This window comes from Salvelinus sp. IW2-2015, linkage group LG16 (assembly GCF_002910315.2).
Source record: "Salvelinus sp. IW2-2015 linkage group LG16, ASM291031v2, whole genome shotgun sequence".
Classification (NCBI taxonomy): domain Eukaryota; kingdom Metazoa; phylum Chordata; class Actinopteri; order Salmoniformes; family Salmonidae; genus Salvelinus; species Salvelinus sp. IW2-2015.
This window is the reverse complement of record NC_036856.1, coordinates 26,398,360-26,414,877: the sequence shown is the minus strand read 5'-3', so window position 1 is coordinate 26,414,877 and position 16,518 is coordinate 26,398,360. Positions and strand designations below refer to the sequence as shown.

Genomic DNA, 16,518 nt, shown 5'->3' with positions numbered 1-16,518 from the left:
TATCTAACAATACACCACAATARACACAAATCTAAAAAGTAAAATAATGGAATTAAGATATATAGAAATATTAGGAAGAGCAACGTTGGAGGAAGTAGATAATGGGCTTCATTGCCAAAATCCTGAATTATCCCTTTAAGTCATTACAGTTAAATCTCTAAATTCCCTTGATCTATCAACACAGACCAATCATAGCATATCATTGGGAGTCTGTGTGTGTGTTACCCCAGTGATCTCACCTCATATAAGGCTGTTCACAGTAGTACCAGGTGATCTGTGGGGCAGGGTATCCCTCAGCTACACATCGCACCTGTCCATCAACTGGGCCATCATGAGATACAATCTCTGGTTTACCTGAGCACAAACATGTTAGTGTTGATGCCAGGTGGGTATATATAGCATATAAATCAACTGTGATGCTCTGGATTACTGCAGTTTTGATGGTTGGGGGAGGGGGGCGAAATAAGTGTTGGGCTTTAACACATATGCCAAATGGTCTGTGAAAATCTAGTCATAAATGCCATATCATGTTAATGATGAATTGCATCATATTGACAGTATGCAGAAGTGAAGTCTCGGACTGCCCATTTCCCAATATAATGTATGTGTGGCTCCAGGGCACCTTAAGATAATATAATGTCATGACTTACTGATAACGTAGACGGTAAATGACTGATTGATTGTTGCATCACCATTGGAGGCATAAAAGGTGTAGACTCCACTCTCTGACATTTTCAAACGCACCAGCCTGAGCTCACTGTTGTACCTGGTGATTAAATCAACCACAAAAATGTAAAAAGCAACTGGTGTTATTGCAGCTGATTTATTTAAGTAAACCACCTCATGATTAACACAGTACCAGGCTTGGTTCAGCAACTGCCCAATGATTCTTTACCACCAGAAAGCCGGTTATTTCCCCACAGTTTAACTGCACAGTATTACAGCACACACAAAAAGCCCAGAAGCACTAATTAATTTTTACTGAATTTCTCAGGCAGCTCTGGAGTGTGGTAAAGCAGGGCCAGGGAAAGGCTGGCTGTTGCATAAAAGTGTAATCATCTCTCAATGACCCAGGGCCAGTTAGGAACCAAAGGTGTTACATTTCAGTGAGAGGGTGTAATGAACATATTCATCATGTGATAGGCCCAGGGCAAGGAGAGTGTGTTTTTTTGTATTTGTGTGTGGACGTGTTTAACTATACTTGTTGGGACCAGAAGTCACCACGATAATAGTAAACTAATGAAAATTTGACCAACTGGGGACATTTTGTTGGTACCTACAATGTCAAATGCCATTTCTAGGGGTTTAGGGCTAAGGTTAGAATTAGTGTTAGAATTAGGTTTAGGAGCTAGGTTTAGGGTTAAGGTTAGGGTATATGTTAGGGAAAATAGGATTTTGAATGGGACTGAATTGTATGTGCCCACAAGGTTAGCTGTGCAAGAGTGTGTGTGTGTGTGTGTGTGTGTCAGGGTTTCCATTAGCCAGTAATTGCCGGATTTTGGCAGATTTCTTTATTCCGCCCAAATTCTCAGGGATTGCCCTGCGGCTGAGGAGGGAGAGAAAGCGAGAGAGGAACCTTGGCCTAGCCTAATGTTGATTGCGAAGATGGAGGCCTTTTTCATTGAGTAAAACAAAAGTTAGAGAGTACGCCTATAGTGAAAAGTCTACAAGGCAGGGCTCCAGACTGTGACCATTTAGTTGCATTTTGCGACCCTTTGACTTGGTTGTGCAAGTAAAAAAATGAATTGGTTGCATCGGTGCGGGCTGCACATTAATTCACCTCACTAAAAACATCATATTTTTTAGGAGGTTAAAAACATGATTAGGTCAAACAGTAAAGTTCATTATCCTCATGATTCCTGTCATGAAAGTGTGTGCCTGCCGGCCCCTGTACCTGTTTCGCTGGGGCCTGTTTCTGTGTCCAGCGAGCCACTCTATCTCTCTCTCCTTTCCTGAGGATAAAAAATGCTCTGGGAGAAAGAAAAGTGTTCTGATTGTATAACATTTGAATATCCAGTTGCTGGGAAAACACAGCTATACTGTTGTCACAGATGGAGTGAAGATGTTCTCAGCTTTCTGTAGGTATACTTTCTATTTCTCAACTCTTCAATTATAAGCTCAATAGCAACTATTTTTACAGATAGGGAGCTAGCGAAATGTGCATTGGCCATTGGGAGTGCATAGGCCTCATTGGACATTTCTTTGGACATTAAATGTACTGTTAAATCAATACATGGTTACTATGAGTGGGTATTATCTTTAGAGTTAGTGATATTGCTAATGTGTTTTGATTTTCCACTTACTCAGGTGGTGAATTAGCCTCAAATAAATTAGCCTATGATATTAGAGCACATAAGGATGCAAGCAAAAAAAAAATCTGAAAATTCTGGAGCTCTATTTGAAAAGTAAAATATAACAACAATTGCATCATTGTCTACCCACAATGCATGACAATCACTGGATTAGGTTGCACATTCAAATATTTTGAATCCCAACATCACAAGATAATGAAACAACATATTTCTTCAATACCATCTCAGTAGTCTATTACACTGTGAATGACTTTATAAGATGATAGGCCTACTATMTTTTTCTATTGTGTGATGGCACCATTTTTGGGGCTGGTGCCACCAGGAGAAAATGTTCATCTGGAGCTCTGCTACAAAGGTAAAGTCCTCCGTATGGAAAAGTTGTAATGTTGTAGTGAACAAAGATGAGAAGAATGTTGGCGTGGCCAAATGTAGGCTACTGTGCAACACACTCTTCAGGTAGGAAGCAATTTTTCATTAATTTATAATAATTTGTTTTATCATTATTTAATTTTAAAAAATCATTGTTATTATTGTAGGCCTATTTATTAACCCAAACCAGTTATTTAAAATATGCAAAACGTGTTTTGTTTCATTCTGTTGAGACATTTTCATTGGCTAAATTAAGTTCGATCTGTCTTTTTAATTGTGTGCTCTGTAGATGGTTATAAGTAGGCGTGTTGTAAAATAAATATCATTAACCCATTGCTGTCATTTGTTGGGTATAGTATGCACAAGCCTTTCTTGGTAATTGCTCCAATATAGCCTGTTCAAAACTTTTGTGAAGGTTTAAACCAGTTTGTAAGTGCATAGTTTAATTTTGTTGAGCCAGTTTCTTTGGCCAAAATAAGTTCCAACTGTAATGTTGTGTTTACCGAAATATAATTTATCCTGTTTGTATTTTCCAAAAAAACAATGGCTTGACATACTTTTGACATTACCCTAATGAAATGTAGAAACGTTTGTGAAGATTTGGTGTGGTGTGGCTAATAGCCTATTATTTTTATAGAATTTTTTATGTTATTTAACCTTTATTTAACTAGGCAAGTCAGTTAATAACAAATTCTTATTTACAATGACGTCCTACCAAAAGGCAAAAAGGCCACTTGCGGGGACGGGTGCTGGGATTAAAAATAAAAAATAAATCAAATATAAATATAGGACAAAACACACATCACGACAAGAGAGACAACACAACACTACATAAAGAGAAACCTAAGACAACAACATAGCAAGGCAGCAACACATGACAACACAGCATGGTAACAACACAACATAACAACAACATGGTAGCAACACAACATGGTAGCAGCAAAAGCATGGTACAAACATTACTGGGCACAGACAACAGCACAAAGGGCAAGAAGGTAGAGACATCAATACATCACACAAAGCAGTCACAACTGTCAGTAAGAGTGTCCATGATTGAGTCTTTGAATGAAGAGATTGAGATAAAACTGTCCAGTTTGAGTGTTTTTAGCAGCTCGTTCCAGTTGCTAGCTGCAGCGAACTGAAAAAAGGAGCGACCCATGGATGTGTGTGCTTTGGGGAAATAAACAGAGTGTGACTGGCAGAACTGGTGTTGTATGTGGAGGATGAGGGCTGCAGTAGATATCTCAGATAGGGGGGAGTGAGGCCTAAGAGGGTTTTATAAATAAGCATCAACCAGTGGGTCTTGCGATGGGTATACAGAGATTACCAGTTTACATAGGGGTATAGAGTACAGTGATGTGTCCTATAAGGAGCATCAGTGGCAAATCTGATGGCCGAATGGTAAAGAACATCTAGCCACTCGAGAGCACCCTTACCTGCCGATCTATAAATTACGTCTCCGTAATCTAGCATGGGTAAGATGGTCATCTGAATCAGGGTTAGTTTGGCAGCTGTGGTGAAAGAGTAGAGATTACGATAGAGGAAACCATGTCTAGATTTAACCTTAGCCTGCAGCTTTGATATGTGCTGAGAAGGACAGTGTACCATCTAGCCATACTCCCAAGTACTTGTATGAGGTGACTATCTCAAGCTRTAAACCCTCAGAGGTAGTAATCACACCGGTGGGGAGAGGGGCATTCTTCTTACCAAACCACATGACCTTTGTTTTGGAGGTGTTCAGAACAAGGTTAAGGGCAGAGAAAGCTTGTTGGACACTAAGAAAGCTTTGTTGTAGAGCATTTAGCACAAAATCCGGGGAGCCGCCACCTGAGTATAAGACTGTATCATCTACATATAAATGGATGAGAGAGCTTCCTACTGCCTGCCTGCTGTTGATGTAGATTGAGAAGAGCGTGGGGCCTAGGATCGAGCCTTGGGGTACTCCCTTGGTGACAAGCAGTGGCTGAGACCGCAGATTTTCTGACTTTATACACTGTACTCTTTGAGAGAGATAGTTAGCAAACCAGGCCAAAGACCCCTCGGAGACACCATATACTGCAGGTCTATGATATGAAGACAGTGCGCACCGGTGCTCCAAATGACTCCGACAGCTGAATGAGGTGAGGAAGAACGTTTTAGGCTTACCAGAAGGACTCCTATAATATAAAAATATGATGCTCATCTTTCAAAAAAATATTAAAATTGACAATTTACGATTTAGCCTCTTTCTGTACGCTTATATCTGTATAACAGACAGAGTAACCTATCAGACAKGTATAAATGAATTAATGTCAGTGTCGTAGCATGCCACAGGCATATCTCTATCTCTCTGGGGCTAGGCCTAAACTTCTCTTCCTTTATATTATTACATCAATAGACCTACCCAGCAAACAGGGAACGTCCTGATGACATTCGGCAACATTCCCACTATGTTATCCCACTAACATTCTGGGAAGGTTCTAAGAACATAATTTGATGGTACCAAGGGAATGTTCTCTGGGGGATCTTCGTCTAGTTCCCTGTAAGTTCACAGGACGTCATTGAGGACCATGTCAGGACCGTTTTTAGGACATTCTCAGGACTTTCATCTTACTAGTCCTCAGGAAATCGTGTAATAGCCCCAATGGACCTTTGTTTAGTTTCCTTGAAGTTCCCAGGATGTCACTGAAGACCATGTCAGGAACATGGCAGGAACTTTTTAGGACATTCATTTTACTAGTCCTTAGGATGTCACGTGATGGTCCCAATGAAACGTTCTCAGGTTTGTTCCAGGGATGTTTTTAGGACGTTGAGTCATGGTCCCCTAAAGGTTTTTTCTAGTTCCCGGTTGGTCCCAGGGACATTCCCGGGGATGTTTTTAGGACATTATTGGGATGTTGAGTCATGGTCCCCTGGAGGTTTTGTCTAGTTACTGGTTGGTCCCGCGGACATCCCCAGGACATTCTTGGGACGTTGTGTGAAGGTCCCCTGAACATTCTTGGGGGATTGTATCATGGTCCCCTGGAGGTTCTTGTCAGGTGATGGTCCCAGTTGTCTCAGTGTATTTTTATTATATATCATTTTGGGGGGGTATTTTACCTTATTTTTCTCCCCAATTTCAATCTTGTCTTATCACTGCAACTCCCCAACGGGCTCGGGAGGCGAAGGTCGAGTCATGCGTCCCCCGAAACATGACCCGCCAAACCACGCTTCTTAACACCCGCCACTTAACCCGGAAGCCAGCCGCACCAATGTGTCAGAGGAAACATTGTTCAACTGACGACCGAGGTCAGCCTGTTTGTTACCGGTTGGTCCCGGGGACATCCCCAGGATGTTCTTGGGACGTTGTGTCAAGGTCCCTTGAACATTCTTGGGGGATTGCGTCATTGTCCCCTGGAGATTCTTGTCAGGTTATGGTCCCAGTTGTCTTGGGAGGCCAATATCTGTAATTTATTGATGGCACGGGCTGCGTGGGTGGATGGCCTAATGGGTTACGCACCCAATGCATATGGATGACAGGTCAATTTCTTTCATGTCTGATAAATTAAATCTTACCGGTCACTTGTCCAGCGCCAAATTATCCTAACGGAAACCCTGGTGGATGAGTGTGTGTGTTTGTTTGCGTGTGTGTGTACCTGTGTTGGTGGTTCTGTTTGGTGATGACATGATCAGAGGTGTTCCTCAGCTGCTGGCCTGAGAAGCTCCAGGAGAAGGTGTGTGGTTTGGGATAGGCCTCCATGTCCACATGCAGGGACAGACTCTCCCCAGCACGCACACGCACAGAACTGTTATCTGACGGAGCCAGGTTGATGAAACCTCTATCTGGAAGACATACAATAACCCACAGGTCAGACACATTGACAGTCACCCACATGAAAATACCTTTGACTCTTCTTAACAAAACCACTCCATTTCCACTTAGATTTTCAAGTGAGTGTTGCGATAGTTTCACGTTAAGGAAATACATAATACAACCCATTCAAATGGAGAATTTCAATATAGATCAGAAGTGCACTGCAATGCCATATACTCACCATAGACGTCCAGCCAGATTGACTCAGAGCTGATCCCCCTCTCATTCTGACCCTCACATCGATATCTCCCAGAATTCTGTGTCCCGACAGAGTTGACTTGGAGTGTAGCGCTGCGGACGTGTGTGATGGGTTCAGTCAGGATGCGTGAGCCATTCTCCACTGCCGGTTGCTGTGGATACGAAGCCCACACGGCATCCTGTCAATCAACACCCAGAGATCTATAGAGATTAACCCTGTCTGGTCTGGGCTGCATTCCTTCCCTCCCCGGGCAGGGGGACAGGAGGGCTTACATCACACACACACACACACACACACACACACACACACACACACACACACACACACACACACACACACACACACACATGCACACACCTCAGGACCCTGAGACTCAGTAAACATACAAACACAGCCAACTGAACATCACACTAATTTCTCAAGATACTGATGTTTCAGACTTGGAACATTTTGGACTCTCTAGAAAATATAAAAAGACATTTAACTTTTGCTCTATTTCAGTAAAAATCTATTTTCCAATCAGTCTATTGGAGAGCTGTCCTATAGGTATCCCTCCAGCCTCCCTGGCCAACCCCTCAGAGAGAGGGCAAAGGGTTCTCACCGTGCCCGGCGGAGCGGCCCACTTCAGCTTGATGTCTCCGTTGACGTTGGTGGTGCTGCAGGTCAGGGTGAGATTCTGGCCCCGCGTCAGGACCACCCTCTTGGGCCCACGCAACTCAATCACAGGGGGCACATCTGGGACTGAGTAAAACATGTGAGAATATCAAATAAACTATGTCACAGATACAGTACTTCACATCCCAGAACACAAACACAGGAGTGATTGTGTTAGTGCCTACATGCACAGATGCACGCACAGTTAATGTTATTTTACCTGGTCGCACAGTCAGATCATAGCTGTGTGATTTAACGCGGGCACCGCCCAGTCTGCCAGTGCAGATGTAACAGCCCTCAAAGGCCTTCTTAGTGTCATAGATAACCATGCCCCGCTCCAGGCTGGCAGCATAGTGGAGATCATTAGGGAGGGCACCGCCATGGCATGGCTCCAAGCGCAGGTTGACCACTCTCGGGTCGGTTGCTAGGCAGGGGATGGAGGCACTGTCTCCCGCACGAGTCAGGATACTGAACACAATGGTCTTTCTAAAGACATTATCAGGATCTGCCAAAAAAAATGACTTTAAATCAACAGTGTGGTATGAAAACAGTCTCAGATATATGGAACGATGTCCAGAGTACATGTGCTGTATGTATAGTACTGAGAGAAGAGATTAGGAGATAGTGCTAATTATGTTATTCAAACATGGAGACAGATCCAGTTTGATCTTTAGCCAACAATCAATCAATTAGTGACACACATATACACACACAGGCACTTTCCAAGAAATAAGCAGTTATTTTTTTTATTTAACCTTTATTTAACTAGGCAAGTCAGTTAAGAACAAATTCTTATTTACAATGACGGCCTACCACGGGCAAACCCGGAAGACACTGGGCCAATTGTGCGCCGCCCTATGGGACTCCCAATCATGGCTGGATGTGATACAGCCTGGATACAAGCCAGGGACTGTAGTGATGCCTCTTGCACTGAGACGCAGTGCCTTAGACCGCTGCGCACCTCAGGAGCCCAGATGCGCTGCCATATGGACATGGCACGATCCAAAGACTGATCCAAAGACTGATCAATCCAGTAAACACCTTCATGCACAAACATACCCACACACAGTGCCCCTCCAAAAAAAGATTTCATTACTTGTTCTGCCTCAAATAAATGTTCACAAGCCTCTCAGAGGCTTACCTTTCTCGTATGCACACTTTCTCCCACCCACTCTTTCTCACTCACTCACGCACTCACTCATACCCTTATACCAGTGGATCTCAATCCTGGGGACACAAAGGGGTGCACTTTTTTGTTTTGCCCTAACACTACACACCCGATTCAAACCATCAACTCGTCATCAGGCTTTGATGATTTGAGACAGGTGTGTAGTGTTAGGGTGTGTAGTGTTAGGGGGAAAAAACAAAATGTGCACCCCTTTGGGTCCCCAGGACCAGGATTGAGAGCCACTGCCTTATACACATAAAAACTACCACATACATGCCCACACATGCAAACAGGGCTATGAATGTTGACTCAGAAAGAAACACACCTTTGACGTAGACGTAGATAGAGCTCTGCTCTCCGGTTCTCTCCTCCAGACAGATGTATCGGCCCATGTGGCCAGGCTGAGCTCTGGGAATTTTCAGGACGGACGACCCATTAGTCCGCTCCTCGCCCCTCAGTTTGGGGCGATCCTCCCGCTTCCACTGCACCACCTGGTCACCCTGGCAAAGCAGGCTGAAGGGGATGTTGAGTGGAATGACCAGGTGGAGGCCTCTGGGGGTGATGGTGGGTCTGGCGCTACCTGTAGTAACATGGTTGGGATGGTCATTAAAGTATAGATCAAATAGGCTCTGGATATCATGCACATAGTCACTGAAAACGTAATCACAAAACGCCACAGTCCTCACTCAGCGCCATATAACACACGTTTAACAGAATGGCGTAAATAAGTAAGTACAAGTGCCTATCATTAACAGCAAAGAGTGCACTGCAGGTACTTCAACAGTAATAATCGGCTAGAAATCAGAGGAGGCTGGTGGGAGGAGACATAGGAGTATAGGCTCATTGTAATGGCTGGAAGGGAATAAATAGAACGGTATCAAACACATCAAACATACGGAAACAACATTCATTTAATGTATTCCATTCCAGCCATTACAATGAGCCCATCCTCCTATAGCTCCTCCTACCAGCCTCCTCTGCTAGAAATGTATGTCAACACTAAGGACGGGTAGACAAGACCCTCAGAGCTTGTTTTGCATGCACTTTGATATTAATACAAATCATTATCATAGCACTCCTAGCAACATATTGACAACACTTTATGACTGAAAAATGACAGGTGAGTTATCGCTTRGGCAAAGATGTAAAACAATGCACCATGTACAATTCTTGGCACAACTTGAAATCTACCTGCAGCAATATCAGCACGGGAGGAGTGTCATATTGATTTTGTCTTGAACGCCAAACAAGTTATCTCCCGTCCCATTCCCTATGTGCCCTTCGGGCTCTCAACCCGACAGAAATGTTACGGTATGAAATAGTCAACTAGAACACTTTGAATAAAGCCTAAATAGAATTTGGCAGAGGATGGGTTAGAACAGTGGAAAAGAAAAATCACCCACAGGCAACACAAAATAAACTGCAGAGCAGACAACCCCTGCACAGGTGAGATGTAGGCAGAACTGGCCTACCTGGGCATTGCGTCCAGGACAAAGACTCGCCAGGTACAACGTACTGTGCGCTGCTCTCTTTAACAGACCACCAACCAACCAAAGCCCACCATGCAGAACAACCTGGACTCAAAGCACTTTGTATTATTATGTTCGTAAATCTGAGACACCCCATATTGCATTGCTTGTTATGTTTTGTATGGTATGTATTAATTTGTGGATGTCCATCACCCATTTAGTATGATACAGTGGTTTGCGAAAGTATTCACCCCCTTGGCATTTTTCCTATTTTGTTGCCTTACAACCTGGAATTAGAATAGATTTTGGGGGGGTTTGTGTCATTTGATTTACACAACTTGCCTACCACTTTGAAGATGCTAAATATTTTTTCTTGTGAAACAAACAAGAAATATCACACAAAAAAATAAAAACGTATCTAAGCATATCTATTCACCCCCCAAAGTCAATACTTTGTAGAGCCACCTTTTGTAGCAATTACAGCTGCAAGTCTCTTGGGGTATGTCTCTATAAGCTTGGCACATCTAGCCACTGGGATTTCTGACCATTCTTCAAGGCATAACTGCTCCAGCTCCTTCAAGTTGGATGGGATCCGCTGGCGTACAATTGGATTGAGGTCTGGGCTTTTTGAGGTCTGGGCTTTGACTAGGCCATTCCAAGACATTTAAATGTTTCCTCTTAAACCACTCGAGTGTTGCTTTGGCAGTATGCTTAGTGCCATTGTCCTGCTGGAAGTTGAACCTCCATCCCAGTCTCAAATCACTGAAACAGGTTTCCCTCAAGAATTTCCCTGTATTTAGCGCCATCCATCATTCCTTCAATTCTGACCAGTTTCCCAGTCCCTTCCGATGAAAAACATCCCCACAGCATGATTCTGCCACCACCATGGGATGGTGTTCTCGGGGTGATGAGAGGTGTTGGGTTTGTGCCAGACATAGCGTTTTCCWTGATGGCCAAAAAGCTCAATTTTAGTCTCATCTGACCAGAGTACCTTCCATATGTTTGGGGAGTCTCCCACATGCCTTTTGGCGAACACCAAACGTGTTTGCTTATTTATTTCCTTTAAGCAATGGCTTTTTTTCTGGCTACTCTTCCGTAAAGCTAAGCTCTGTGGAGTGTACGGCTTAAAGTGGTCCTATGGACAGATACTCCAATCTCCGCTGTGGAGCTTTGTAGCTCCTTCAGGGTTATCTTTGGTCTCTTTGTTGCCTCTCTGCTTAATGCCCTACTTGCCTGTTCCATGAGTTTTGGTGGGCGGCCCTCTCTTGGCAGGTTTGTTGTGGTGCCATATTCTTTCCTTTTTTTAACAATGGATTTAAATGGTGCTCCGCGGGATGGTCAATGTTTCTGATATTTTTTTATAACCCAACCCTGATCTGTACTTCTCCACAACTTTGTCCCTGACCTGTTTGGCAAGCTCCTTGGTCTTCATGGTGCTGCTTGCTTGTTGGTGTTGCAGACTCTGGGACCTTTCAGAACAGGTGTACATATACTCAGATCATGGGTCCCGTGTGGCTCAGTTGGTAGAGCATGGCGCTTGCAACGCCAGGGTTGTGGGTTCATTCCCCACAGGGGGACCAGGATGAATATGTATGAACTTTCCAATTTGTAAGTCGCTCTGGATAAGAGCGTCTGCTAAATGACTTAAATGTAAATGTAAATCATGTGACAGATCACGTGACACTTAAATTGCACACGGGGACTTTATTTAATTAATTATGTGACTTCTGAAGGTAATTGGTTGCACCAGATGTTATTTATGGTCTTCATAGCAAAGGGGTGAATACATATGCATGCACTAACCCCCCCCAAAAATTGAATTTCTTAAAAAAAWWTTTTTTAAATCATTTCACTTAACCAATTTGGACTATTTTGATGTAATGTCCATTACATGAAATCCAAATAAAAATACATTTAAATTATAGGTTGTAATGCAACAAAATATGAAAAGCGCCAAGAGGGATTAACACTTTTGCAAGGCACTGTATGTTACGAATTTGCAAAAAGTACAATATGTAATGAATTTGCAAAACGTGTTATATGTTATTAATTTGCAAAACGTACAATATGTTACAAATTTGCTAAAGGAATGATATGTATTACATTCTAGCTAGGTGGCTAACGTTTGCTAGCCTGCTAACGTTAGCTAGGCTAGAGGTTAGGGTTAGGGGTCAGGGTTAAGGTTAGGGTTAAGTTTAAGTTTAGGAGTTAGGTTAAAGGATTAAGGTTTGGGTTAGGGGAAGGAGAAGGATTAGCTAAAATGGTTAAGGTTAGGTGAAGGGTTTAGCTAAAAGGTTTAAGTTTAGGGTTAGGAGAAGGGTTAGCGAACATGCTAAGTAGTTGCAAAGTAGTTAAACGCAGTAAAAATTGAAATGTTGCAAAATTGTCTAAAATGCTAAAGTTGTCCGTGATGAGATTCAAACTCGCATCCCTTGGGTTGATAGACGTTCAGGCAGCAGGTTAGGTGAAGGTTTGGTAAAACGTCAGGGTTAGCTAACATGCTAAGTAGTTGCAAAGTAGCTAAAAACTTTCTAATTAGCTCAAATGCTAAAGTTGACCGTGATGAAATTCGAACTCGCAACTTTTAGGTTGATAGACATTCGCAGCATATGCCCACCAATCCACCCTACATTAGTTTTTGGTCAAGAACACTAAGGCAACCTGCCTAAATTACTACCGACCCGTAGCACTCACGTCTGTAGCCATGAAGTGCTATGAAAACCTGGTAATGGCTCACATCAACACCATTATCCCAGAAACCCTAGACCCACTCCAATTTGCATACCGCCCCAACAGATCCACAAACAATGTAATCTATATTGCACTCAACACTGCCCTTTCCCACCTGGACAAAAAGAACACCTACGTGAGAATGCTGTTCATTGACTACAGCTCAGCGTTCAACACCATACTGCCCTCAAAGCTCATCACTAAGCTAAGGACCCTGGGACTGAACACCTCCCTCTGCAACTGGATCCTGGACTTCTTGGCGGGCCGAAACCAGGTGGTAAGGGTATGTACCAACATATCCGCCACGCTGATCCTCAACACGGGGGCCGCTCAGAGGTGTATGCTCAGGCTCCTCCTGTACTCCCTGTTCACTCATGACTGCATGGCCAGGCATGACTCCAACACCATCATCAAGTTTGCCGATGACACAGCAGTGGTAGGCCTGATCACCGACAATGATGAGACAGCCTATAGGGAGGAGGTCAGAGACCTGGCTGTGTAGTGCCAGGACAACAACCTCTCCCTCAACGTGATCAAGACAAAGGAGTTGATTGTGGACTAAAGGAAAAGGAGGGCCGAGCATGCCCCCATTCTCATCGACAGGGCTGTAGTGGAGCAGGTTGAGAGCTTCAAGTTCCTTGGTGTCCACATCAAACAAACTATCATCGTCCAAACACACTAAGTTAGTCGTGAAGAGGGCACTACAAAACCTATTTCCCCTCAGGAGACTGAAAAGATTTGGCATGTGTAACGGATGTGAAATGGCTAACTAGTTAGCGGGTACGCGCTAATAGCGTTTCAATCAGTTACGTCACTTGCTCTGAAACCTAGAAGTAGTGTTTCCCCTTGCTCTGCAAGGGCCGCGGCTTTTGTGGAGCGATGGGTAACGATGCTTCGTGGGCGACCGTTGTTGATGTGTGCAGAGGGTCCCTGGTTCGCGCCCGAGGTCGGGGCAAGGGGATGGTTTAAGGTTATACTGTTACATTGATGTTGTTGACCCGGATCACTGGTTGCTGCGGAAAAGGAGGAGGTTGAAAGGGGGGTGAGTGTAACGGATGTGAAATGGCTAGCTAGTTAGCGGGTACGCGCTAAGGGTCGGGGCGAGGGGACGCCATAAAGTTATACTGTTACACATGGGTCCTCAGATCCTCAAAAGGTTCTACAGCTGCACCATCGAGAGCATTCTGACTGGTTGCATCACTGCCTGCTGTGGCAACTGCTCGGCATTCAACTGCAAGGCACTACAGAGGGTAGTGCGTACGGCCCAGTACTTCACTGGGACTCCCAATCATGGGAGCAAAGCTTCCTGCTATCCAGGACCTCTACACCAGGCGGTGTCAGAGGAAGGACCTAAAAATTGTCAAAGACTCCAGCCACCCTCGTCATGGACTGTTCTCTCTGCTTCCGCATGGCAAGCAGTACCGGAGCACCAAGTCTAGGTCCAAAAGGCTTCTTAACAGCTTCTACCCCCAAGCCATAAGACTCCTGTATAGCTAATCAAAGGGCTATTCAGGCCCCTCTTTAACGCTCCTGCTACTCTCTGTTTATTATCTATGCATAGTCACTTTAACTCTAACTACATGTACATATTACCTCAATTACCTCGACTAACCGGTGGCCCCGCACATTGACTCTGTACCGGTACCCCCTGTATATAGCCTTGCTATTGTTATTTGACTGCTGCTGTTTAAATATTTGTTATTTATATTTTCTGTTTTTTACTTAAGACTTATTTTTCTTAAAACTTCTTAAAGCATTGTTGGTTAAGTGCTTGTAAGTAAGCATTTCATTGTATTCGGTGCATGTGACAAATACCATTTGATTTGATTAATGTAACCATACCTAAAGTAAAGTCCAATTAGMAATGGGCCGACGTGTTAATGTTCAATCCTAAGGAACCAAAGTGTAATAGAAGTGAAGATTGGTGTTCTGTTTTTATATTTCTATAAGTGGAGTGTCTCGGATTTACGTACAGAATAATACGAAATGCTTTGACCAAGTTGTGCAGGGAAATTCCCTCCACTCTACTCCACTCTATAGACGAAAGCATTCCTCTATTTCAGGAAGCATCACTTCACAGGATAACTGACATTATTTATCTGCCTTTGCCTGATTTCAAGTGGGTGTTGTTTGGATTGATTATTCAACCATGTAAGCAATTACAAGCAGAGTTAGGCCTACCATTGACAACTCAATATTGCTCAATAAACCTTAAATGAAATCTATAAGTGAGGCATGTAATTATAGGTGAGACATTAAATTCACTGGTGAGGCATGTTGTAAGTTCTATAAAAAATGTGTTATATGGTACATGAAGCCCTAACACAAACACAATTACAAGGCTTAAAAAACGGAGATTTAATGCAAATGTTGATATAAAATTGTTGATTTGAAAATGTATGACAAAAGTTTCTCTGTATAGGCTAGGCTAATGGTCACAAAAATTATATTAAACGCTACAGACCCACAGGTCTATGCAAAACTAACTCTTAGAAAATGCCCCTGCTTATTTACCTACTTCTAAGAAATGTCTCGACATTTCCATAATGACAGTTATTGCTGAGATGACAAGATATGACTAGCACAGCGCTTATCTGAGCCAATGACTCGAGGCTCTTGGAAAATAACAAGCCATTTAGCGAGCATATACANAGCACAGCGCTTATCTGAGCCAATGACTCGAGGCTCTTGGAAAATAACAAGCCATTTAGCGAGCATATACAAACAGTCGTACTAGACTATTGAACTAACATTCCCAAATCATATAGTTGATCAAAACAAGTGTCATTCTTTAATTGAAAAAATATTCCTAATTGTAATGTCTAACAAGTATTTTAGACTACAACGAGGTCACTTATCATTCTGTGCATAAATAAATCGGTGTTTATTTACTTTTTGCCAATGTCTCCGTGCTGTGCCCGGTCCACTAGATTCATTATTGAGAAGAACGCAACCTGATGCTGAGCGCACAAATATCCAATTTCCTCATTAGGTTTCAGTGATTAACTAAAAATGTCCAGGTACAGGGTAACCAACAGGCTATCTCTACATCCTGAACGATAAAGTTCTAATCTGCTGAAAAAAAGTGTATGCTAGGCTACAATACAATTCTTAACTGTAGAAATTGCATATTTATAGCGCACCAATATATATATATATATATATATATATAATAATGAACAAAACAGTGGCAACAAATCTATTTAGTACAGTGACCAAGGTGATCATGTTCGTGAAGTGTGATCAATCACCAAGTGGTTAAAATAAACTTATGTAAAACAACAACTACCCCCACAACTGTTGGCAGAGAGACAATGTTGACCAATATTATGTCTTACCTGTTTGGAAGGATAACTGCAACAACACAGAAAACAGTACCCAGTGGTATTCCATTATTACAATTCCATCTATATTGCAGTGCAGTGCCAATGTCTGCTCTGAAGAGCTCGCGCTTGTAAATGCCGCGGATTGCTCCGCAGTTGAGTGAAGGCTTAAAACATGCAGATGAACGTCTTAAACGCTCATTGCACAGTGGTATTGTGTTGAAGTACTAGGATCAACGGGTGGTGATGTTGTGTTGAACTGCGTCTATAGAGGTCGTTCGTGGGCAGGGTGCGGGTTGTGTGGCATCAACAATAATAAGCATTTCAATTACATTCCATGCATGCCAGAACTTCACAGCAATACTTTGCATTGGAAGCATAGCCGCGGGAAGCACTGAAAAAAAAAATAATAATACTATATCATTTTTTATCAATATCTTTTCACAAAAGTAGTGGCTTTAC

General features: G+C 42.9%; 1 protein-coding gene across 1 annotated transcript in view; it reads right to left on the bottom strand.

The window, feature by feature from the left end:
• The window catches only part of LOC111976175 (mast/stem cell growth factor receptor Kit-like), a 42,572-nt gene extending 26,294 nt beyond the window's left edge, over nt 1–16,278 (bottom strand). The window contains exons 1-8 of the mRNA XM_024004945.2: nt 16,072–16,278; nt 8,860–9,114; nt 7,587–7,871; nt 7,314–7,453; nt 6,695–6,890; nt 6,296–6,482; nt 651–766; nt 240–354 (exon numbers count right to left, since the gene is read on the bottom strand). Coding sequence (XP_023860713.1) covers nt 240–354; nt 651–766; nt 6,296–6,482; nt 6,695–6,890; nt 7,314–7,453; nt 7,587–7,871; nt 8,860–9,114; nt 16,072–16,126 — 1,349 coding nt within the window. The 5' untranslated portion in view covers nt 16,127–16,278. The remainder of the gene's footprint in view (nt 1–239; nt 355–650; nt 767–6,295; nt 6,483–6,694; nt 6,891–7,313; nt 7,454–7,586; nt 7,872–8,859; nt 9,115–16,071) is intronic.
• Between the last annotated feature and the right edge of the window lie 240 nt (nt 16,279–16,518).